At 43.8% G+C, this 25,670-nt stretch overlaps 2 protein-coding genes across 2 annotated transcripts in view; both read left to right on the top strand.

Annotated features, from left to right (window-relative positions):
- Positions 1–829: 829 nt before the first annotated feature.
- LOC137432976 (bifunctional methylenetetrahydrofolate dehydrogenase/cyclohydrolase, mitochondrial) overlaps positions 830–25,670 on the top strand; it is a 59,027-nt gene continuing 34,186 nt past the window's right edge. The window contains exons 1-2 of the mRNA XM_068125335.2: positions 830–1,108; positions 21,547–21,731. Of these exons, the coding sequence (XP_067981436.1) occupies positions 903–1,108; positions 21,547–21,731 (391 nt within the window). The 5' untranslated portion in view covers positions 830–902. The remainder of the gene's footprint in view (positions 1,109–21,546; positions 21,732–25,670) is intronic.
- On the top strand, positions 8,102–11,491 carry LOC144893341 (uncharacterized). The gene is made up of 2 exons (XM_078783784.1): positions 8,102–9,507; positions 9,646–11,491. The coding sequence occupies exons 1-2, from the start codon at positions 8,236–8,238 to the stop codon at positions 9,934–9,936; spliced, it is 1,563 nt and encodes a 520-aa protein (XP_078639910.1). The 5' UTR covers positions 8,102–8,235; the 3' UTR covers positions 9,937–11,491.

The raw sequence follows: 25,670 nt of genomic DNA on the forward strand, positions 1-25,670 counted from the left end.
CAGCAGGTTTTGTAATGGCGCATAATGACGTCACACATAACAAAGCACATTCCAAAGTCTATAATTCAAATCACAATACAGTTCTGTCAACTATAATTCCACAATTAACATCGTCGTTATCAATATTTATTCTAATACATTTTACCTCCACGCGACCGACAGTGGGTTAAATCTAAATGTTGAGTGACATCGGGTTGAATGAGGATTGATCGGGAGGAGGAAGTAGCGAAAAAAGGAGTTTAGGGCATGGGAGGAGCTATGTAAGGACTGGGAGGAGCGAGAAAACTACTGGGAGGAGCGAGAAAACGACTGGGAGGAGTGAAGAACGACTGGGAGGAGCGAAGAACGACTGGGAGGAGTGAGAAAACGATTGGGAGGAGCAAAGAACGACTGGGAGGAGCGAGAAAACGACTGGGAGGAGCGTAGAATGACTGGGAGGAGCGAGAAAATGACTGGGAGGAGCGAAGAATGACTGGGCGGAGTGAGAAAACGACGGAGGAGCGAAAAACGACTGGGAGGAGTGAGAAAACGACTGGGAGGAGCGAAGAACGACTGGGAGGAGCGAGAAACTGACTGGGAGGAGCGAGAAAACGACTGGGAGGAGCGAGAAAACGACTGGGAGGAGCGAAGAACGACTGGGAGGAGCGAAGAACGACTGGGAGGAGTGAGAAAACGACTGGGAGGAGCAAAGAACGACAGAGGAGCGAGAAAACGACTGGGAGGAGCGAAGAACGACTGGGAGGAGCGAGAAAACGACTGGGAGGAGCGAAGAACGACTGGGAGGAGCGAAGAACGACTGGGAGGAGCGAGAAAACGACTGGGAGGAGCGAGAAAACGACTGGGAGGAGCGAGAAAACGACTGGGGGGAGTGAAGAACGAGAACGACTGAGGGGAGTGAGAAAATGCCTGGGAGGAGCGAAGAACGCCTGGGAGGAGCGAAGAACGACTGGGAGGAGCGAGGAGGTACAGCTGATCGTGTGGTGAAAGTGAAAGAGAGAGTGCCGTGTGTTGTACGATTCATGGCGATGTGGTGGCGAATCGCGGCGCCTTCCCTCCTGCGGCATTCCTTCGGTGCTTCGGTGCGGCTCTTCTCCTCGTCCGTGCGGAGGTGAGCCCTGAAGTGGAGACGCGAAGGGAAACTCGGCTGTTCCCGCCACTCGGCTCGAGCGAGATTGTCGCAGCGTCGGCTGACGAAATCGTGGCTCTACCGGGATCAGCCTTGCGTGGCGCGTGGGTCGCAACGTTACTAAACCGCCCGAGCCCCCACTCGCCGGTCATTTTCATAATGAACTCCACAATTAAAAAAATAAAACGTCAGGAAATGTACAAATATATACACACGATATGCATATCATTTTATGGTAGCTTTAAATGAATGAACCAACTCAGGTGTGAGACAACCGGTTGTTTTATTGAGCTTTTAACTTACGTAAGTTCAGTTATGACTTATGATTCAATATTATGGAACCCCTGCCGAGTCATAGCGAATAATTTTTTAAACGGTACGTGCTGCTTCCTTGCTTGATGCTCGGCATTTGAAACGGGTAGAGCACGGACAAACAACCATAGGTTGGTAATAATAGCGCAGGCTTTATAGTCCAAGCCATTTAGCATTTGACGGGGAAAAAACTGCAACACTACCGATCTCATTAGTAGTGATTACCCTCAAGGTACCTTTATAACATACTAAAAGTATAAAGGTCTAAAAATATGGGGTGACTCAAATAATGCAATCAAGTTTTCTCCATTTAGCCCCATGTTAAAAGACGTACATATGCCGCATGCTATGATTATTGTCGCTCTCTGAACTTCTATTGCTTATTTTATACACTGGACCTAATCACTAGCACGATATAATAAATAAAGGATATCATACTGTACAATATTGTATATATAAGTGAAGTTTTTACTGTTTTAGTGTCTTATTTAACCACACCCCGTTTTACAAAGACTGCTCACTCCACAGCAAGCGACGGTACATCATTATTTGTTTGTGAACCATATATATCTTAGTTTTTAATCCCATCAATGACATGTATTTAGTATGTTTAGGTCTATTAGCAATAACATACAGTAATAGTATATTCAACTTTTCTATATTTGCAGGTAATCCAACCCTGAAGAATGGCGGCCAATTCGTGTGTGTTCTGCAATGAATCCACCAACAACGATAATCCAGTAGTGACACTTCGTGAAAAGGGAAGTCGGACTATTAATGTTGTTAGTGACCAGCGCAGTGACCCAATACAGACTGTTCCAGGTCAAGTTGTTCATCAAGAATGCCGACGTGTATACTGCAATCCAATAAAGGTAGCACAGAGTATCAGAGATACACACAGACCAGGCCCAAGTGTATCGCTCCGATCAGCAGAGGAAGCCTTCAACTTCAAAGCAGATTGCCTCTTCTGTGGTACAAAGGTGAACTTTGATAACAGGAAACAACAAGGAGATGTCCACTCTATCACATTTACAGAATGTAAAGATAGTCTTCTGCAAAAGTGCTCAACAAGGAACGATGCATGGGCCGATACTGTTCGGGCTCGACTGCTCATTGTGTGTGACCTTCCAGCGGCAGATGCCGTGTATCACCAGGTATGCAGTTCAAATTTCCGGACAGGGAAACTGATCCCTCTGAATTTTGTACATAATGAAACAGTACAGAAGAAACAGAAATTGGGTAGACGATACAAATCACCACACGAAGGCGGTCGTCCTGCTCTGGATGACAGATGTCAGGCATTTATAAAGGTGACTGAATTCCTTGAGGAAAATGACGACGAACAAAACACAATCTCTGATCTGGTGGACAAAATGGCCGAGTATCTTGCTGACTCAAATGCCGAGTCCTATTCTCAAAGATATATGAAAGACAGACTGATTGAACACTTTGGCGACAGAGTCATTGTCACAACAGTTAATGGCAAATCGAATGTTGCAACGATGAGGCAAACAGCTGACAGTGTACTTTTGGAGTTTCATGCAAACCAGTCTAAGGATCCTATGATTCAGAAGAAAATAATCCTGGAAGCTGCCGCTAAATTCATACTGGATGACATAAAGCAAGTGGAAACAGGGAATGAAACATACCCAACATCGGAAGACTGAGTTCAAAGACGCCAGCCTCAACTTTCTTCCTGATACTCTGAAGATTTTTCTTGGAAAGATCTTGAAGGCAAAAGATGTAGAGCTGAAGATAGCTTCAATTGGTCAGGCTATAATACAAGCTGCACGACCACGTGTCCTGATTGCTCCACTGCAAATTGCACTAGGGGTGCAGCTGCAGCACCATTTCGCCTCTCGTTTCCTTATTGATTCACTGCATGCACATGGGTACTGCAGCTCATACAAGGAAGTCACACGTTTCAACCAAAATGCAGCTGTATACCAGGGTACGGACATACCCAACCACAAGGGAGAATTTGTTCAATATGCAGCTGACAACGTCGACCACAACATTAGAACCTTAGACGGACACAACACCTTCCATGGCATGGGGATAATAGCCATGATTACCCCTGGAACAACACAAGGACATCCGATTCCTAGAGCTCAGGTCACTGCCAGCGACATAGAAACAACTGGAAGAATCCAGATACAGTACCATAGAGCTGACGACCAGGCACTTGCAACCTTGACTTATGGGAGCGTGCCTATCATGAGAGCCCATGATCCCACAGCCAACCTTGATGTACTGTGGAAGACGTCACTGCTGTTCAAGATACCAAGACCTGCATGGTCCGGGATGATGCAACTCTTACATCGTGGTGTCCAGCATTCAAAATCGTCTGTCCTGTTTCTCCCAATGATTGATTTGAGCTCGAGCGACACTACATGCATCTACTCCACTCTCAACTACATTGCGCAACATGCTAAACAACATGATGTACCTACCATCATCACCTTTGATCAGCCACTATGGTGGAAGGCATTGTCGATCATTCTCTCGGAGCCAGATGGAAGCCCCATGCGACGTATTGTGGTAAGGCTAGGTGCCTTTCATATGGAAATGAGCTTCCTTGGCAGCATAGGGCACCTCATGGGTGGTTCTGGGTTGAAGGAGCTGCTAGAACTCATATACGCACCAAATGCAGTGGATCACATCCTAACAGGAAAAGCAATTTCCAGGGCTGTATGGGCACACATCCTCCTGGATGCTGTCCTGAATGCACTCCTCCTGTCTGATCCTCTTGGAGGAACACAATACAGAACTGCAGAAGACTTGCCAGTTCGGGATGAAGATGCAATGAGTGGCTTGGCCGATGATGATGTGATTCATCCAGATGTGAGTAAAGCAAGGACCCTGTATGATGCGTTGATGAAAGGCACACGATCTTCCAACGATGTAGCAAGTGATCCAATCCTTGACAAGATCAGCAAAGTCTTTCAAACACAGACAGAATCATTGACCAAAGACCGAACAGCGAAACTGTGGTTACAGTATATGGATATGGTGAAGATCTTAAGAAAATTCATCAAAGCCGAGCGTATGGGAAACTGGTCCCTGCACCTCGAAGCTGTATCTGATATGTTACCATATGTAGCAGCCTCAGGTCATTCACTCTATGCTAAGTCTGCCAGGATTTACCTGCAAATAATGCACAGCTTAGAACAGGACTATCCAGATGTGCACCGTGAGTTTACTCAGGGCTTCCATGTCGCCCGAAGAAGTAGTAGAGCTTGGGCTGGAATTTCCTCAGACCTGATGATTGAGCAAGTACTCATGAGAAGTATGAAGACCAGCGGGGGGTTAACAAGAGGAAGAGGAATGACAGAGCAACAACGGTTAACGTGGCTTTTGTCCATGCCGGCTTGTTCGGAGACGAACAGATCGATGCAAGAGCTCACTGGAGTGAAGTACAGCACAGGTGAACAGAACAAAGAGATGGGCAAAACCAGGCAGCATCGCGACATGCAAGATACAAGTACACTACAGGTCGCTCTAGTTGACAGAAATCCTTTCAAGTGTCATCCATCCCTCAGGAACATAATGACTGGTGTCAACGCTGATGTCGACAATGCCAAGCTCATTGGAGACAAGATCATGCACTCCATGACAAATCAGTCAGTTGTCCACTACACGTTCAAGCGCAAAGACTAAGCCACCACATTTCTGAAGGCCAGATCATCTGTGCGAGTTGGTAAAGACCAGGTACAGATAGACCCAGAACTGCTATTCCAGTGTCTCATCATCATCTCAAAATCTGCTGAAGATAAGGGAGAGATGTTTCGCTTTGAGTTATGCCCTCATCCACCTGCTCTGTTTGATGAAAAGCTGATGCTACGTGAAGCCCAGAAGTCCGTACTCGGAGATGCTATCTGGTCTAAACTTGAACCAGGTACCATAGAGTCAATCAGCGAAATCCAGTATGTCTTGGATGGTGGAAGTCTGCTGCACCGTATACCATGGCCACGTGGTTCACCAACATATCGAGAGATCTGCATGCTCCACTGTGACTATGTTACAAGAAAGTACGGAAAGGCCATCGTAATATTTGATGGATATCTTGGTCAATCAACCAAGCACATGACCCACCAGAGGCGAGCAGCAGGTAGAGGTGGACCAGAAGTGATTTTCACTGATGACATGAAGTTGACCATGAAGAAAGACATCTTCCTGGGAAACCTCAACAACAAACAGAACTTCATCAACATGTTGAGCAGATACCTCTGGCTTTCTGGATGCCAGACCCATCATTCCCAGGAAGATGGTGACCTGCTAATCGTCCAGACCGCAGTCAGTTCGGCGAACATGAGGAACACAGCCCTTATAGGAGAAGACACAGATCTGATCGTCCTACTCTGCTTCTACGCAAACCTAGAAGCACACGACTTGTTTATGTATAGTCAGGCAAAATCCACTACAAAACCAAACTACATCTGGAATGTGAAGTCCATGAAACGTCAGCTAGGTGCAGCTGTGTGTGAAAGCATCCTATTCATACACGCAGTATTGGGATGTGACACGACGTCTCGACTGTACGGCCTTGGCAAAGGAGCGTCACTGAAGAAATTCATGATGAGCACACTCTTCCAAACTCAATCCCAACAGTTCTTGGCTGAGGATGCATCACCAGATGTGGTCGAGGCTGCAGGAGAGATAGCACTCGTGTGTCTCTACAAGGGTAAACCTGATGAAAGTTTGGATTCCCTCAGGTACAAGCGGTTTTGTGAACAGGTCGCAGTCAAGACTTCGAAGATACTCCCACAGACCTTACCGCCCACATCTGCTGCAGCGAGATATCACAGCAGACGGGTGTATCTGCAAATACAGCAGTGGAAAGGAAACAACAGCCTACAACCAGTGGATTGGGGCTGGAGAATGAGCGACGGCAATCTTGTTCCTGTTATGACCGACCTCCCTCCAGCACCTCAGGATTTGTTGAATGTTATCCGGTGCAACTGTTCGACCGATTGTGGTTCCGCACGGTGTACATGCCGCAAGAACAACTTGGAGTGTTCTCCTGCTTGTGGTCAGTGCCGTGGATCTGGCTGCACCAACTCCGTCCTGGACAGTTTCAGCGACGACGATGACGAGGAAAATGATGATTAGGTAGTGGACTGTTGTTATAGACTGTTACATGCAGCTGAATTAGTTAATTGTGGACATTTTTTTTACTTTTAAGCGAATCCTTGACTTCCGACAGTATTTTATGAGTCAGTATTATTAGTTTCTCTATATGTGATTTTATTATGAGTTTGTGATTTTAATCAACAAAATGTGCCATAATTCTGAAACAGTCATGACAAGTGATTCATGTATTTGCATATCAGTGATCATGATCAGTATTTAGCTATTGGGAATTTTGTTTACGTGCTTATTTTTTTGTTCCGTACGGGCCGTACTGGGGCTGTAACATGCTGTAATTCCTGATATTAAAAGTATAATTATATTAGTCTAGTAGGAAGACTAGGTCCCCCTGCACCCCCCGGAGATATACTTCTAATCAGTGTTTCTAGATTGGAAAAAATGTGTAGAAAATGACTAGCTATGGCCCCAAGCTGAAAAAATGTCCCACATACCATTTTTATGCAAATTACTGCTGCCATTATCAAAAAAACGATTTTTGACATATCTCAGCCAATATTGCAGATAATTGAAAAATGAAGGTGTCTAGACCCATGTTTTGAAGGGCATAGATCATGATAGAACTATTCATAACATGATTACATGTGTCTATGGTATACTAGTATGCATATTAATGCTGTAATTACAAAATAATCAGTTTTACAAATGATAAGGATACGTTAATACTGCAGATAACTTAACATGGTACATAAGGGGTCTAAACCCAGGTATTTTCAAGGTTAAATGTCAACAAGATGCTCCTGAGTCTTGCATAGGGGCGGGACATTGGCAGTAACATTGGTACCACTCAACTTTTCTTCCCACCATTGACTTTGTATTGCGAGAGATTTTCACTTGCTTATTTAAAGGTTTCTCACCCAGCCCACGTAAAATCTACCAACTCCTGCTGTTAACTCCCAAACATATTTTTTTATGTTATCCAATCACAGTGCAGAAATGACAGACTAGAGATCCAAATTAGTGCTGCTATAGCTGCCATTTTACATTTCCATCCATGTAACATGCGCGCTCGCGCGCTCGTATCAATTGGTAATGTCGCGCGCTCGTATCAATTGGTAACGTTGATGTTATTGAATACCTCAGTTGAAAGTTCAGTCTTCCATTCCATCTGTGTGTTGTTCTTGGTATTCATCCTCCAATCTAGCCAGGTAAGATGCTAACTATAATGTTACTCACACTCTTGACTTCAGTTTCTGCATGAAATCATAAACAGGCAGAATAACAGCTGAGCCAGCTAGCACCATGTTAGCTAACGTTAAAGCTAGCCTCATCTATGTACAGTATGTTCCTAATGTCGGTGTAACTTAAACTTTTGTTAATGCCAAACATGAGACATATCTGTTGACTTCTGTATATGAATTGAACCAGAAAGAGGCACGACAGCTGAGCTAGCTACAGTAACTTAGCACAATGTTTCATTGGCCTAGATAGCTAACGTTAGTGTGGAAGAATTTAGATGTTTTAGCTATTAGCACTTTTGATGCCACTAAACATGGTTTAGTCAGCTAAAAAGTACCCTAGTGTAGAACATGACTCAGAACCTCTGTTACCTCACTGAAAACTCAGAGCCTCCTTTCACAGGCACTTTTAACATCATTCGTGATTTCTTATTTGTCATTTAACAGTGATGGTAGACATCGACAGCAAGCATGCCCAAAAGAAAACGGAGTGTAGAACCTGCAGCCCAAAGCTCTCCTCCTACATGCATCCTTCATGTACCATCCATGTCTGATCATGGGGATTTCACGCCCCTCCGTAAAATTAAAGGATCTGCTTCAGAAAAACTGCAACTGCTTCAAAAGATCCGGGATAGACGTCTCAACCAACCGCATGACTCCCCATGTCGTATGCAATCAGTATGTGATCAGATCCCGGCAACTCTTCCTGATGACCTAGAAAGAGTAGGATATCACAGCAAGTGTTATAAGCACTTTGTCCGCCACTTTCATCGTCTGGGAGATGATACAGAACCAGGGCCATCAACCTCATCATGGCATCACTCTCCTCGTAAACCAGGAGGTTCTGCTGAACCCATCTTCCCGCCAGAGTGTATATTTTGTGAGAAAGTTGAGACCAAAGATGCTCATCGCAATACTGAGAGGCCTACAACCTTCCCATCCTTTAAAAACAAAGAAAATGCATGGGAGCAAATCGAAACACGGGCTGAGAAAATGGGTCTCTATCGACTCCATCGAAAGGTGAAAAACAAAGACCTCTTTGCATGTGAGGCCAAACACCATCCGTCATGTTTTAAAGCTTTCCGCACAGCATTCTACAACTATGAGCGTGCGATTCACAGAGCCGAAGCACCAAAGGAGCAGGCTTGCATGTCAGCCGCCCATGAAAAGGCATTCAACTCAGTACTGGAACACATTCAAACCCAGGTCATCCAGCAGAATAAAGTTCTACAGCTTTCTTCCTTGCGCTTGCTCTATGTCGAGGAACTGAAACTGAATGGATATGAGAACTCAAATTATCGGTCAGAGAAACTACTGGACACCACACCACAAGATCTGCAATACCCCAAGGATGCCCTGTTCATCCAGGATGGAATGGCGCTGCTGCATACCCTTGCCAACCTTCCCCCAACATGTGGTGAGATATGCTTGCAGGTGCTTGATCAGATGGTGGCCAAGCAGCACTTTCTGTTCTCCACTGACAGTTACCATCCTGAGTCAATCAAAGCGCAGGAAAGGCTGAGGCGGGGCAGCTCAGAGAAGATCATTCTGGCTGGACCAGCAACCAGGAAGCCATATGACTTCAAAATGTTCCTTGCAAATGACGACAACAAAAAGCAGATGTGCCAGCTTCTTCTGAAAGTGTGGAGTGGACAAGAGGCAGCTACCAGGCTGGAGAGAACAGAGATGGCTGTGCTGATCGTGGAGGGGAAGGCCCACCAACTTGCCTCAACGAATGGCAAGGTAAAATTGAAAGCCCTTCGTGAATGGCGATTCAATTTGTAATTTTTCCTGAAAAAAAGGTGATTACCTGTGATGTTTGTCTAGATCTGAAACTGGCAGTGACTGGTGATTGAAATGCGGTGCCTTTTTGTGTTTCAGGTCGAGGTACGTGAACTCCCCACGATCTACAGCAACCAGGAAGAGACTGATACCAGGGTGGTTCTGTACCTCCATCATGCTGCTACCATCGGATACAAGAACGCTGTAGTCAGAACACCGGACACAGACATCCTCCTGATCCTGCTCCACCATGCCCACAACATCAAGCTGACGGTGTACCTGGATACAGGGTCAGGGAAGCATCGCCAACTTGTCAACGTCTCTGAGCTGGCAGAATCCCTGGGAGAGGACTACTGTGCCACTCTCCTGGGGTACTATGTGTTCAGCTGAGAAGACTGCACCAGTGCCTTCAAAGGGAAGGGAAAAGTCGGGCCCTTGAAAAAGCTGGAGAAGAATCCCAGGTTTCACAGGGCATTCGGTGAACTGGGTGACAACTGGGATGCCAACCCTGAGGTGGAGAGGCAGTTAGAAAAATTCACCTGTGTGATGTACGGCCAGAGTCGCGAGTCATCAGTGGACATTGTCCGTGCCAAGCTGCTACGAAAAATGGTGGGAGAGGACAAGACCCTCACATCCAAGTCCAAGGTTGATCTGGCTCGCCTTCCTCCATGCCAGTCTGCCCTGAAGCCGCACATCCAGCGTGTGAACCACCGCGTAGCATTGTACAAAAGAGCCGATCAACCTATCATCGAAAAGCCAAAACCTTATGAGGAGCAAGGATGGATAAGGACTGATGAAGGACTGTTGAAACCAATGTGGTCCAGTGGTCCCATCCTACCAACCTCACTGGTGGATCTTCTGAACACAGGAGAGCACGAAGAGGAGGAGGAAGAGGAAGGAGAAGAAGAGTTTGACTCTGACGATTTCGATGAAAATGATGATGACTGACTCAGTGTAGAATCACTAATGCTAATGATGTTTATCTAAAACAAGCAAGAGAAGAGTGGTCACATTGAGTGCTAGGACTATTTTGACAGTTGTAATATTTAGAAAAATAAAACTTTGTGTTAACGTCTGTGTAGACGGACCTTAATATGAGTCTATTATTTCGTAAAACTGTGATTATTTTGTAAATAAAGCACTAATTAGCATACTAGTATACCATAGACACATGTAATCATGTTATGAATAGTTCTATCATGATCTATGCCCTTCAAAACATGGGTCTAGACACCTTCATTTTTCAATTATCTGCAATATTGGCTGAGATATGTCAAAAATCGTTTTTTTGATAATGGCAGCAGTAATTTGCATAAAAATGGTATGTGGGACATTTTTTCAGCTTGGGGCCATAGCTAGTCATTTTCTACACATTTTTTCCAATCTAGAAACACTGATTAGAAGTATATCTCCGGGGGGTGCAGGGGGACCTAGTCTTCCTACTAGACATGTGCTCGGAATGTATCGCAAAATGTGAACAAATCGTACCGCAAAAGGATGAAAAGGGGGGTCCATGTACCAGTGATTTTGACAGACACCCCATATTTTTAGAGCTTTAGACTTTTGATATGTTATCTGGTATATATTACTGCATACAATTTCGCACTGATATGTAGTGTTGCAGTTTTTTCCTATCTGGCCCCATATTTGGGCTAAATGGCTTGGACTATTATGGGTCTGATCCTGCATTGAAGTTCCTTGTATGGGAACTCCTTCCTATATTATATATCTCTGAAAGAAATCTGCAAAATTAAAGTGATATGTTTTTATTCCCAAACTTGGAATGAATGGATAAATCATTCATTTTATTCATTCATTATCCATGTGGAAAAATGGAAATTTTACCTCCTCTGGCAATTCAAATCAAAACTTGGGAATAATGATGGAAAGGGAGCATTTGCATTCACATTCCTGAATAAAAGTTAAGGAACAGATTCCAAATGGTATGAGCTCGTTTTACAAAGAGTGTTGTGTGATTTAATAAATGAATTGATTAAAGTAATTTATTTAATTAATTTCCCGTTTAATGAATTTTGGAATGTGATGTTCTTCTGTGGGTGGGTATGGCAGGTTGTAGGGATAAGGAGTCGGTCTTGGTGTGATCAATATGTCACCTTTGTTTTTCTCCTGGTTGGTAGGATATAATCGATGTATTCACACTCAGCGCTGAGCCGTCAAGCCTGGGTTGGAATCCCGACCAAGCTATAAACTGCCATCCTGGTGTCTTGCAGGCAGGAAGAGGCATCAGTGTGTGTGCGCGCTGTCCCTCGGATGGACGTTGGGCTGGGCATCCCGTCTACTAGCATTAGTTCGTGGAGGATAACGATCTCTGGTGGAGTCCAAACTTCCAAACGGAGGATAGCTGGTGGAGTCCAAACTTGGGTTTATTAACGCACAGGTTGTAAACCTGGTGCGTTATAGCGTTTGCCTGGGAATTTCGGGCGCTCAAAAGTGAAGCTAGTTTCTGTCACCCATTTCTGTCGCTCATTTCTGTCGCTCAGATGTGTAAACATGACGTCATCAAATCTATATTTATAGGATAGGTTATAGGAGATATATATGTTATAGGATAGGAATATAGGACCCAAATGACCCAGAGGACCCAAATGACCCAGAGGACCCAAATGACCCAGAGGACCCAAATGACCCAGAGGACCCAAATGACCCAGAGGACCAAAATGACCCAGAGGACCCAAATGACCCAGAGGACCCAAATGACCCAGGGGACCCAAATGACCCAGAGGACCCAAATGACCCAGAGGACCCAAATGACCCAGAGGACCCAAATGACCCAGAGGACCCAAATGACCCAGAGGACCCAAATGACCCAGAGGACCCAAATGACCCAGAGGACCCAGAGGACCCAAATGACCCAGAGGACCCAAATGACCCAGAGGACCCAAATGACCCAGAGGACCCAAATGACCCAGAGGACCCAAATGACCCAGAGGACCCAAATGACCCAGAGGACCCAAATGACCCAGAGGACCCAAATGACCCAGAGGACCCAAAGGACCCAGAGGACCCAAATGACCCAGAGGACCCAGAGGACCCAAATGACCCAGAGGACCCAAATTCTATGTATGTTTCTATGATGATGTATGTTTTGGTGAAAGTACATAATGTGAATACTAGTAGCAATTTTACAAAAACCATGGCATAATTTCAAATCTTGACCCGAGATGATAATTATGCTACATCATAATTTCCATGTGCCAACCTGGGCGGAATCCAAGTGGATTCACTTGTTTAACGAGTAAAGTACGAGCGATACACGCGGCACTCTGGCACTGCATCGTACATAGCACAGCCACTGATGACTTACCATTGCAGAACAATAGCACTTTTTATGTTCAGTGCTCCCACTTTAGGTAAGTATTGCAACAGATGACTGAGGTGTTTGTTGTTGCATCGATCGTTCACACATAAAATACAGACTTGGCATTTAATATGGAATATTTTTTTTTTCTTGACTTGGGTTTACTTTCTGAACTCCGTATATCAATCTGGTTTAGGAGTTGCCGAAGTCGAGAAGAAGAGGCCATTTCGTTGGGTACAAAGCTTGTTTATTGTACAGAAATCTCCAGCAACTGCTCGCGAACGGAAGTCGTAACGGCTTATATAAAACCAAAAACCCTCTTCGGAGGGCGTGGCTCCAATAGCCGCGCGTGCGTCACGACCACACAACCAAAAGCCCGTGCATTAGACCAAACATATGGTATTGGTAACCGTCACATGCGGATAAGTTAACCGCGACATGTGAATAAGGTAACCGCTACATGCGCCCCCCCCCCCCCCCCCCAGAAGGCATGCCACGGGCATGTACGTAGTTCGCAGGCGCGCTCGGCAGTGCCGAGAAGGCTCGAGCAGGGCCCGGCCCCGGTACGCGCGAAAAAACGCAGCCGTGGGGTTGAGCCGACCGAGGGGCTGGTCAAGTCATCGGGGGAGGTGGCCGAGGTTCCTCGCGGGCCTCCCGAGGTTGCAGTTCGCGGGTGCAGTGCCAAGAAGGCTCGAGTTGAGCCACGCGAAAAGCGGTTGAGCCAATCGAGGGGCTGGTCAAGGCCTCGGGGGAGGCTGCCGGGGTTCCTCGCGGGCCTCCCGAGGATGTAGAGTAGGAGTCGTAGTTGCGCGAGTGGCGAGCAGCGGTAGCAGTTGTAGTTGCAGCAGTAGGAGTTGCGGGAGTGGCGAGCAGCAGTGCGCGCGAAGGTAACGAGGCTCCAGCGCACGCGAAGGTAATGAGGCTCCAGAGCGCGCGAAGGTAACGATGCTCCAGTGCGCGCGAAGGTAATGAGGCTCCAGAGCGCGCGAAGGTAACGAGGCTCCAGAGCGCGCGAAGGTAACGAGGCTCCAGTGCGCGCGAAGGTAACGAGGCTCCAGAGCATGCGAAGGTAACGAGGCTCCAGTGCGCGCGAAGGTAACGAGGCTCCAGTGCGCGCGAAGGTAACGAGGCTCCAGTGCACGAAGGTTACGAGCAGCAGTGCTCGGCCTGTGTGCGCGAAGGTTACGAGCAGCAGTACTCGGCCTGTGTGCGCGGAGGTTACGAGCAGCAGTGCGTGCGAAGGCGACGAAGTAGCCGTGCCACCAACGCCTCGTAACGGCGTTCCTTCGGAGGGTCCCGGAGCAGGCTCGCCCCTCTAGTCGTAGAGGAGGAACCGAGCGCGATGCGCGAACCACATGGCTGCTCATCGTTGCTAAAACTCCGGCAGTTCGAGTTTAGGTCTTGTGGAAGAAATTGCGGTCGCAATACTGCCGTGTTCATTTGCAGCCCCCGAAGACGTTCGGGGGCGACCGAGGTCACCAGTTTAGGAGTTGCCGAAGTCGACAAGAAGAGGCCATTTCGTTGGGTACAAAGCTTGTTTATTGTACAGAAATCTCCAGCAACTGCTCGCGAACGGAAGTCGTAACGGCTTATATAAAACCAAAAACCCTCTTCGGAGGGCATGGCTCCAACAGCCGCGCGTGCGTCACGACCACACAACCAAAAGCCCGTGCGCGTGAATTAGACCAAACATATGGTATTGGTAACCGTCACATGCGGATAAGTTAACCGCGACATGTGAATAAGGTAACCGCTACACTGGTGAGTTTCTTTTACCCTTCGGTGATGTCTTTGTTGAAAGAACCATGTCACTGATTGTCTTTCTCAGCAAGAAGTCAATAACAGGATTATATCACAGGTGGCGTGACAAAATGTAAGGACAGGTACATTTGACGGTTGGCTTCACAATCGGGTATATAAGGGTTGTTGCATTCTGTATTAGTGGAAAACAACTGCTGCACATCTACAAAAGTTATTGCCGCTTCCTCTGGAGATGGTCCGTCAACTCGACAATGCTGTTTGTCATGGAGTGGTGGCTTTACGAAATTCTGGCATGAAACAGCATGCTATTGCTCGGCAGTATGACATCACTCAAGGTCAGTTGTCAAAGATCCTGAAACGAAATGCTCAGAGGGGTGTCCCTACTCCAATACCGAGGCCAGGACGTCCACACAGAACCACAAGGAGAGATGATTGCCAGCTGCACCGGTTAGTCTGCAATGGCCGTACCAAGTCAGCTAATCGGCGTAGGGATAAGTGGCAGCAACTGACAAATGTGCCTGTATCCAGAAGGCTCGTCAACCAACGACTGGTTCAAGCAGGCTATCGTGCCAGGCGTCCCCTGAGAAAGCCACGCCTGACCAGACAACACAGCCAGCGCCGATTGCAGTGGGCCAGAGAGCACCGTCAATGGCAGCCAGGACACTGGAATCACGTGACCTTCAGTGACGAGTCTAGATTTCTGGTCTATCGTCAAGATGGCCGCGTCCGAGTGTGCAGACAAGTGCATGAAGCCCACAACGAAGATTGTATAGTGCCAAGAGTCCAAGCTGGAGGTGGTGCGGTGACAGTTTGGGCTGCTTTTCATGCAGGGGACAAAACTGACCTGGTTGTTCTGAATGGAAACCAGAACCAGTTCAAGTACAGGGTCATTCTGGATGAAACATTGCTTCCATTTGCTCGTGCAGCCTTTCGAGGAAACTTTGTCTTCCAAGATGACAATACACGATCCTCATCGTGCTCGCATGATCCAACACTTTCTTGCTGACCGTGGTGTAGAGCATATGGAGTGGCCTGCCATGTCCCCGGATATGAATCCGATAGAGAACTTGTGGGCAGAATTAACGCGTCAAATAGACAACTTGGACCAGCAGCCCACCTCTGTGCGTGAATTGCAGCAGACTATTGTCACTGCATGGCAAGCGATTCCTGTCCAAACCTTGGCAAATCTCGTGTACAGCATGCCTCGATGTGTACGTGCTCTGCTGAATGCTCGTGGGGGTTACACGAAGTGCTGAACTGTAATTTTAATGTCCGTAATCCCAGTCATAATTTAGCTTTTGTTGAAATTTTTTTTGGCTAATGTGCAAAATAAAGAGATACTTCTGGAAAACGTACAGAAGTTTAACACAGTACTGTCCATGAATTGAGTTCGATATCAGTTTACATCACTTTCAAGGATCAATTTATTTGCTTCGAAATGTCAAATGTGGTTTTTGTTTCTTTTAAAGGTCACATTAACAAAATCTAGAAAAATTTCAAGATAATTCCAATGAACTTGTGGTTCTAAGTCATCTTGAAAAGTAAGTTCACCCCCACCAAAAAAATATTCCATATTAAATGCCAAGTCTGTAGCTGTGAATGTGTCGTCTTGGTTTTAGCCTTTGCTTTTTCCTTGTTGAGGACAGTTGGCGTAAACCACCATGAAGACCAAGGAACTGTCTACGAAAGAGAAGCAAGCAATTTGGAAGCGGAAAGAACAGAATAATTCAATGAGAATCATAGCACAAAACATGGAAAATGGAAAATACAACAATTTGGAATACCTTGAAAAATAAATAAATCACTCGTGTACTTAGTAATAGACAACGGCCAGGTCAGCCAAAGAAAACAACTGCAATCAATGACAGAAAATCATCAGAGCTGTGAACAAAATCCCTGAAACAACTAGTCCATGAGTTAGAGGGGCCCACCTAGCACCCCCCCCCCCCCCACCACCCCACCAATCAACGAAACTATATTTTTTTGAAACTTTGAAATGTACTGTTTGAGAAATTATATGTTAACATGCGATAAATTTGGACTCAGTATGGATTTGGAGAGACTGAAAGTTGCTATTTCCTCTGTTATGATGGTATATTGGTTATACTGTTATGTATATATTGTTATATTGTTATGATGGTATATTGGTTATATTGGATGTTATGATGGTTATACACGATGGTATACATGAGCAGAAGATTTTGTTTTTTAATCCAACCAAAGATGGCTGACTGGTGGCCTTTAACTACAGTACATTCAGAAAGTATTCAGACCCCTTCACTTTTTTCACATTTTGTTATGTTGCAGCCTTATGCTGAAATCGTTTAAATTCATTTTTTCCCTTATCAATCTACAGTCAATACCCCATAATGACAAAGAGAAAATAGCATTTTAGAAAGTTTTGCAAATTTATTAAAAAGAAAAAAACTGAAATATCACTTTGACATAAGTATTCATACCCTTTGTTATGACACTTGAAATTTAGCTCAGGTGCCTCCCATTTCTCTTGATCATCTTTGAGATGTTTCTACACCTTGATTGGAGTCCACCTGTGGTAAATTCAATTGATTGGACATGATTTGGAAAGGCACACACCTGTCTATATAAGGTCTCACAGCTGACAATGCGTATCAGAGGGGGGTGCTAGGTGGGCCCCTCTAGCTCATGGACTAAATAATGCTCTTGTGGCTGAATGGAAGCAAATCCACGCAGCAATGTTCCAACATCGAGTGGAAAGCCTTCCCAGAAATGTGGAGGCTGTTATAGCAGCAAAGGGGGTTTGGGGGTGGGGGTGGTTAGGGGGGGGGGGACCTACCAACTCCATATTAATGCCCATAATTTTAGAATGAGATGTGTGATGTTCAGTTGTTACATACTTTTGGTAATGGTGTGTATATATATTGTTACGGAACCGGAGCACGGCACTCCCGTTAGCAAGGGGGGGTTAATCCCCTTGTCTTGTTAAGCTGGCCGTCTCCATTCCTGGAACTACCCCGCTCCTTTGTGGGATGGGATTGGCCAAGGTGATTGGTCAAGGGATTCCCGGAAACCTCCGCCAATCCCTCCACAAAGCAGGTGGATGGCCCCGCTCGAATCCCGGACAAGATATAATTTGCTGAGCGGTTTAGCAATCCGGAATCCGAGCCGTTAGCGATGGACTAAACCCGATTATAACGCGGTTCGGCCAAAATCGCGCCACAGATACTCAATTGAAAGTAATCACGAAAGCGATCGGACGAGAATGAAACCAAAGTAAGAAGAAAGAACACAGGTTTATTAACTAACTATAAGGAAATGAAAGGGGCGAGTATATACAGGAAATGGAAGGAGCAGAAGGACACAGAGCAATTCTTAAACAGGCTTACTTATCCCCAGGACAATACAGACAGAACAAACTCAGGTACACGAATGGGAATTGCAGGCAGGAATGGCTGGAAGGATGAGAGGGGCAGACGGTCCACAGAGCTGGCGGGCCGGGAGGTCCGGGGATCGCGGCACGCCGTTGGTGTCCCGCGTGCACGCCGTTGGTGTCCCGCGTGCACGCCCTCGCTCAGGTTCAGCGGCGAAAACCCGGTCGTCAGCGCTGGTTATTACTCCACTCAACTGCAGCTCGTCTCTCGCAGCTTATCTGAATTCTCTCTGAATTCTACTGCAGCACGTCTCTGACTCAATTCAACTGCAGCACGTCTCAGCTCAGCTGGTGTCTCTTAGTTCTTCCTCCTCAGTCATCTCCCTAAGCAGTCCCTCCTCTTGCCTTTTATCGGCCGTCGCCGGATCAAGCCGCGGGCTGCGAGGGCACGCCTACCGGGTCGCTCACCGCGGTGCTGGTTGGCTGGTTCGGGCTGGCTGACTCCACCTTTGATGACGAGTTGATGCCACGCCAGTGATCCAGCGGCTCCTCCCCCCTTCTTCTCCGAGATGAGCACATGGCAATGGCGTCTTGTGGGGATGGAAAACCACTCGCACCGCTTTTGAAAAGAACGAAAGGGACCTATCTTATTTGATTAATGCAACGTAGAGTCAAACTATTGGAACCACAGCCTTACCTGAAACACATAATAATGAAATAACTACGAAGAGGGCCTATGGTTCGCTACGTGTTGCAATGTGGACTAACTAGGGGACGACCTTTGACCTTTACAAGAAATAGAGGTATTTACAAAAAGAATTATTTACAAAGGGTATATTTACAACAATCTACAAATGCAGGGTTCTCAAAACCCCAACAATATAATATGAATACGCATTGCGTAGAGTGAGAGCTTCGTCGACAATGGTCAGCCGATCAGTACGCAGCCCTCGCAAACATCTGTAGGCCTAGGCCTAGCTAGGCTAGGTTGTTTGATCTTGGGCTTAGAATTAAAATTCAAATTAATTTTATTGAATGGATAGATTGGGATAGAATGCAGGACTTACCTACTGTAGGCTATATACTAGGTACGTGACCAAAAAATTGAAAAACAAGGAACTCCTTTGCAACTGGTACCATTGGAAAGAGCATGAAAATACCATTAAAATGATACCCAGATCATTGTCCTAGGTCTAATATTAAGAGAGTTAAAGCATTTTGACATTTACCAATTACGCGCAATTTTGGTCCTTTGTAATCAATGGAAACAAAGGAAAAATGTCTGACCTTTTGTTATTATTATGGTCAAACACAAGATTTCGGTGCTCAAATTAACTAAATATTAAAACTAGATGTGGATAAATATATTAACTAATACATTAAATTGGTTTCATAACGATATAAACTTGCCTTCAATTAACAAAGAATTGTGGGAGGAGTGAGGAGTGGTTAGGCAGTGGGGTGGGAGGGGGGGAGTGAGGAGTGGCTCGGCAGTGGGGGGCGGGGGCGTGGGGGGGGGAGGAGGGAGGAAGGGGTGGCAGGCAGTGGGGGGAGGGTGGGAGGAAGAGGGTGATAAGCAGTGAGGGGTGGGTGGGTGGGGGGTTGAGTGAGGAGTGGGTGGGTGGGGGGGGGAGTGAGGGGTGGGTGGGGGGGGGAGTGAGGGGTGGGTGGGTGGGGGAGGAGTGAGTTTGGGGAGTGAGGGCACAAACGTGTGATTGCATGCATGGCATGAGATGCATGAGCTGGGAGCGCACGTTGCACCGCGACGACATATTTTGGAATTTCCATCCACGACACGTTTTATTATTATCGTCAAAAACAAGGTTTCGGTGCTCAAATTAACTAAATATTAAAACTAGATGTGGATAAATATATAAACTAACACAATAAATTGGTTTCAGAACTATATAAACTTACCTTCGTCAAAAACAGTGAATGGTTTTGACGACCCAAACTTGCGGCAATAAATTCACCTACTTCTCGAAGTCGGAAAATAAAGGTTGGAAGACGAGGTCAAAGGGGAAAATCTGAACTACGTCATACGTATTTCCGGTTCATCCAAGAAAAACAAATACGATCTCTGCAGCTATAGTAATAGAGGGCTGTGCAGACAGCCGAGATCGCTGGCAGACCAGGTATTGGTGCCACAGCGACGTGCTACTCAGCATCCGATAGTCACGTACCTACTATATTATATAGTCTAGACTTCTAGTCGACTGGACCAGGTACGTAGGTCCGACTGGCAGGGGCGTACTGAAATCGGTGTACCTGGCTTAAATGAAGTCGGTGTAGCTGGCGGAAAACTGAAGTCGGTGTTGATGGCGGAAAACTGAAATCGGTGTACCTGGCTTAAATGAAGTCGGTGTAGCTGGCGTAAATGATGAGCGGTTTCGAAATCAAATCCGTTCTGTACAGTACTGTATTGTAATTGATTGATTTTAATCACCAGGTGAAAATAATTTATCGGTCGCGCCAGGCCAAAGCAATATCACGTGAGCAAGATGGCGGATCATGGAAGGGACAAGATGGCGGATCATGGAAGGGACAAGATGGCGGATCATGGAAGGGACATTTCAAATGACAACATGAAATTTTGTTCCCAAGGGAATGGGGGGGGGGGGGAATTATTATTATTATTTTTTTGTGAAATTTGAAATGAAAGTGAAATTTTGAATGGATTTACATATACATGTAATTGGCATAGAGGTTCGCTTATGAAGCTCTCTATAATAATAATATAATAATACATAATAATAATATAATAATAATAATATATATATATATATGGCATGACGATGGCATGCACATATGTAAACCACCTCGTAACCTCAAAACTAGATTTGCTTCCGCTGGGTGGAGTCCACTGCGCCTCTCTACAACAAGGCACACATTGAGTCCCACAAGAGCAAATGCTGCTGCACGACCTGTTAGCCTCAAACGTCGACATCTCTATTTATTTACTTGTGACCATTTAACCTCAGCCTTTAAAAATCTGCGTAGCTCTGCAGAAGCCATCCTAGTTTTTGAGGTGATGTGGTGCCTTGCGTATGCGCATGATGTCAGTGTCATGGAGTATTCATGGTCCGCAGAGCCTTTTTTGGTTTATTTATGTCATCTGACTGCACCTCACCTCCTTTCTGCCGACTGCTGCTCAGCAGGGCAGAGACAATGTTTTTGTGGGGGAGAAGAGTTGTCGGAGAGGACGCTTGTTGCTAACAGGTCGTATCGCATTTGCTGTTATGTGCCCTTTGCTGCTTCACAAAGTTAGGGGGTTCAATATTCTTGTGCGTGCGTGTAAATCTCAGAGAAAGAACATTTGAGTCATGCATAACGAATAATTAGTTCCACATCGAGCCGTTGGCATACAAGTGTTGACATGGTTCTGTGTCGATTCACCGCGTAAAAGTCACACGTAAAGGGATTTGTGACTGGTGTTTCACAAACAGGATGCTCCATTAGAGTGTGCCATCCTTTTGCATGCGACGTTCCCATCCTGTTATGCGTATTGAAAGTGGTGTTGATTAACTGTGTGTTTTGTCATATGATATATGTTATTGTGTGTGTTGTGCAGACAACAAGCGGTGGTGATATCAGGTGTGAAGCTTGCCCAGGATGTACGCCGGGAAGTGCGACATGATGTGGAGAAGTGGGTTTCCGCGGGAAACAGGCGTCCTCACTTGAGCGTAGTTTTAGTTGGAGACAACCCAGCCAGCCATGCTTATGTCCGAAACAAGACGAGAGCTGCCGCCAACGTTGGTACGGAAGACTAATTAACTTCCTTTCAAAAAAGTTTTTGAAAGATTGGCCCGTTCGGAGTTGCTGGAATATGAGGGTTAAAACCCAATCGATTGTGTTGATTTGTCCATTGTCTCATCATGTCCTTGTGATTTATGTTGTACGAGTACAATAACCTCACTGAACTTGTAAGTTCCTCCATGAGCCTCAAATGATTGTTAAACAACAACAGTAGTCATCTTCTTCTATCTTCATATATATATATATATACAGTCACGTGAAAAAGTAAGTACACCCCATGTAAAGTTTTGACTTTTTCAACATATTTCAACATACAGCTATTTGATCTTAATTTCAACAATATTTATAGATAAAGGTGATGTAATATAACAAATATCATGAAACATTTACATTTTGTAGTAGTAGGTGATAAATGTTGCTTCTGGGACACCTCCGTTTAACATGGGAAATCCCTATCTAATGTCATTTACCCCCCTGTTTTTAAAAAAATCATAAACACCTCTCTTTCTCCCTCTATGAACCTATAATCCTTCTCACCTTATGAACCTATGATCCTTCTCGCCTTATGAACCTATGATTTTCTTCCTTTATGAACCTATAATCCTTCTAGCCTTATGAACCTATGATCATTCTCACTTCCATGTAATTTTTACCCTATTCCCCCCACTACCCCCTTAATGTAGTTCCTTAGACCACTCTACTAATGAGCCTATAAATATATTATCTCTTTCTAACTTTTTTAAGAGTTCCATTCTCCTATAGAACTCATCCCCATCAAGTATATTTATAAAGTATACAGGTTCCTTAACCTTTTGTTGTGAAAGTATAAAGTGGTATGTTTCACGGAGGGTTCTTGTTTGACCTCCACCTCTCCCACATACCATTTTAAAATTATAATATTTATTATCCGATTGATAACCATTAATGTTCTCACTCCACTCTAATATATTTTTCTTCCCGCCCTCCATTACCCCACTTAACAAATGAATACGTTTATCCGTCTTGAGAACCTTCTGACCAGTGATTCGCTCAACCTCTTGAATCTGATATTTTTCACATTCGTTATGTTTTCCATTTATATACCAAGGTTGATTACACCTCCACTCTTTAGTCTGGTTGATACTTGGTTCTATCATTTATATAATAGTAAAAAAGGTGGCGGTAGCCCGTTAAAATCCCTAACCCCCCCTTTTTAACTTATCACTTATATATATACATCTTATCACTTATATATATCTTATCACTTATATATCTTATCACTTATATATCTTATCACTTATATCTTATCACTTATATATCTTATCACTTATATATCTTATCACTTATATACTTATATAACCATAAGGGAGACTATCAATTCCATTTTCTAAAATAAACCTCTTATCATCAAAAGCCCCCAATGCTTTCTTATTCACCTCTTCTGAATATAATTGATGTTTATAACTTCTTATTCCATTAATCTTTCTAAACTCTTCTTTCTTTGTTGTTAAACAGTTATAATAATCCTTAAAGTTTATTGTTTCTTTAATGACATTTTTCTTTACACCTTTTAACTTCTTATCAGTCTTTTCAACGTTATTCACAATGTATTTATAAGCATAAGCCTTCGACCTCAATCCCACAAATTCACTCATAACATTTCCCCCCAATTCATCCTTGAACTTTCCAATCACCTTTTTATTTTTAGAAGAGAACAACTCACTCTCTGGACTGTAATTACTTGTATCATAGATATTAATGTCCTTTTTCATGTCTGAATAAACATCATCAGTATTAATTTTCAAAATAAAACTATCAGTATTCATATACAACAATGACACATTATCCTTATACTTTGATTTTAGATTAATATAAAAGTAATCATACATTAATGACTTTGACAAGTCAAGAATTGATGTTCCAATGTAAATAGGTTTGTCCATTTCAATACTCTCTTTAACCAAATGGATCGCACAAAAGTTCTCAGTAAAGACCTCAGCTCTAGTAAAACTCGGTCTATTAATTAATTTTGATGCTTGTTCCCAAGATGTTGCTAGTCTGATATTTTGTCTTTTCCTCACATTCTCCATGGTCTTACCAAAGACCGCATTATTCATCAATTTATAAAAGTCTTTCTCAAAATCTGTTTTTGACTCTGTTCTTCTTTGTGTATTAAAATCAATGTACCCCTTTAACCAATGACTTTGATTGAACTTTAGAACCCTGTGGATCTTCTCTACTCTTAGACCTTTTGATAAATATTGTCGCAAATTTCTTTGGTGTAGTACATAATTTTTCTTGTTATATAATGTAGTAAGTAATTTTTCTGTTGATTCACCTATATCAAACGATCGTTGATAATCACTCAACCATTCTTTCTTTGGACTTTCTTTCTCACAAGCAAATGGAAGATCTTTATGTTTGATATGAAGTTCTTCAGGATATTTTAAATCGACCTCAAAATAATAACCAACCTTTGAATCATCCAATTGTTTTTGTGTAGAGATACATACATCTTGTAAAACCTTTGTGTAGTCTTTTTCCTTTACCCATCTTAGTTTCCCATAAGGAAGAGCTTGAGACATTGCCCAGCCATACAAGTTGTTTGCGTCATAGTACATCAAGTAAGAACTCTCTTTCGTTGAATCATAATTTGGAAGATATTTGTTATTTGCTTTTGCGTATCTGCTCGAGCATACTTGTGAAATTCCACCTCTTTTTGCCTTTTCAATCATCAAAAGCATATCGACATCGGTTATCAAAACCAAATCTTGTTTTGTCATTTTCAACATCGCGCTCCAAGCCAATCCAGGTGCTGTGTAGTAGTGAGCAGGATCCAATCCATATCCAGTGCGACAAACAGATCTAAAGGCTTCAAATACATCGGCCAATAAAAGCACATCAGTTTTGAGATACAAATCGTGATACTCACCAAGATTCTTGATGTTATATTTTTCCCAAACATTTTGTGCGTGTACATAATCTTTATCAGATATATGACTGTTGTTTAATTTGTTATCGAAATTTTCTTTTAAAGGAAGTTGTGTTTCATTGAATCTCTCAAATGAGTCCATATAGTCATAGGGGTAAATTCCCTTTTGTGTTAGAAAATCTTTATCTGAAAAATACTCTGAAAGACATGGAAACTCTTTTAGATTTTGAACCAAGTTAGCCAATGGACTTGCCATGAATTTAAATGTATCAAGAAATCTGATATGAGTAATAGGAGATGTGTGAATTGTTTTTGTGAATGAAATGTATTTCTGATCTGTGTTAGGAATTGCTGAAATGTGTCCAGATGTCTTTGAAAGTTCATTAATAAATAGATGCGTATCATAATGAGCATTGTTATGAAGAAAGACAGGAATGAAAGAGGGGAGTTGATAAATTAATATTACAACTTTGATGAGCTGGACCTCTATATTTACCAGTGAGATGACAATGATCTCTAACCTTTAGACCTTCACCAATTTTTTCCTCACAAATATGACAAACATTGTTTTTTCTAAATTCCCTTTTCTGTTCACTCGTCAAGGACATTGGTTTATTAGTTTCTCTCATTATCTTGGTTAATCGGACACAGTCTTTTTCTAGTCGTTTCACAAACTCATCTGGGGTATTTGAGCCTCTATACTCCTCTAACTTGTTATATTTATCACCAACGGATGATTTGATATAATAACAAAAACCGCAAGGAGTATGTTTTTGATATTTATTTGTGTATGAATCTTTTGGATCTGGAGAAGCAGTATCTATTTTTTCTAGAATACTTTCAAAATCAGCATATATAACAAATGGATGTTTGATCTTTTTCTTTTCATCTTTGAATGTGATATTTGAGCCTTCTTTAGGCATATTGATTACCGTTGATTTATGTTCACCACAATAATTTGAATGTTTATCTAATCTTTCTTGTGTATGGAAGAAGTTAAGACAACGCAAACAAATATATATTTTATT

This window comes from Myxine glutinosa, chromosome 8, assembly GCF_964187855.1.
Source record: "Myxine glutinosa chromosome 8, kmMyxGlut1.1, whole genome shotgun sequence".
NCBI lineage: Eukaryota > Metazoa > Chordata > Myxini > Myxiniformes > Myxinidae > Myxine > Myxine glutinosa.

Coding starts and splice junctions, on each gene's coding strand:
- LOC144893341 (XM_078783784.1), top strand. CDS start 8,236: ATGCCCAAAAGAAAACGGAGTGTAGAACCTGCAGCCCAAAGCTCTCCT. Junction 9,508..9,645: donor TTGCCTCAACGAATGGCAAG/GTAAAATTGAAA, acceptor TTTGTGTTTCAG/GTCGAGGTACGTGAACTCCC.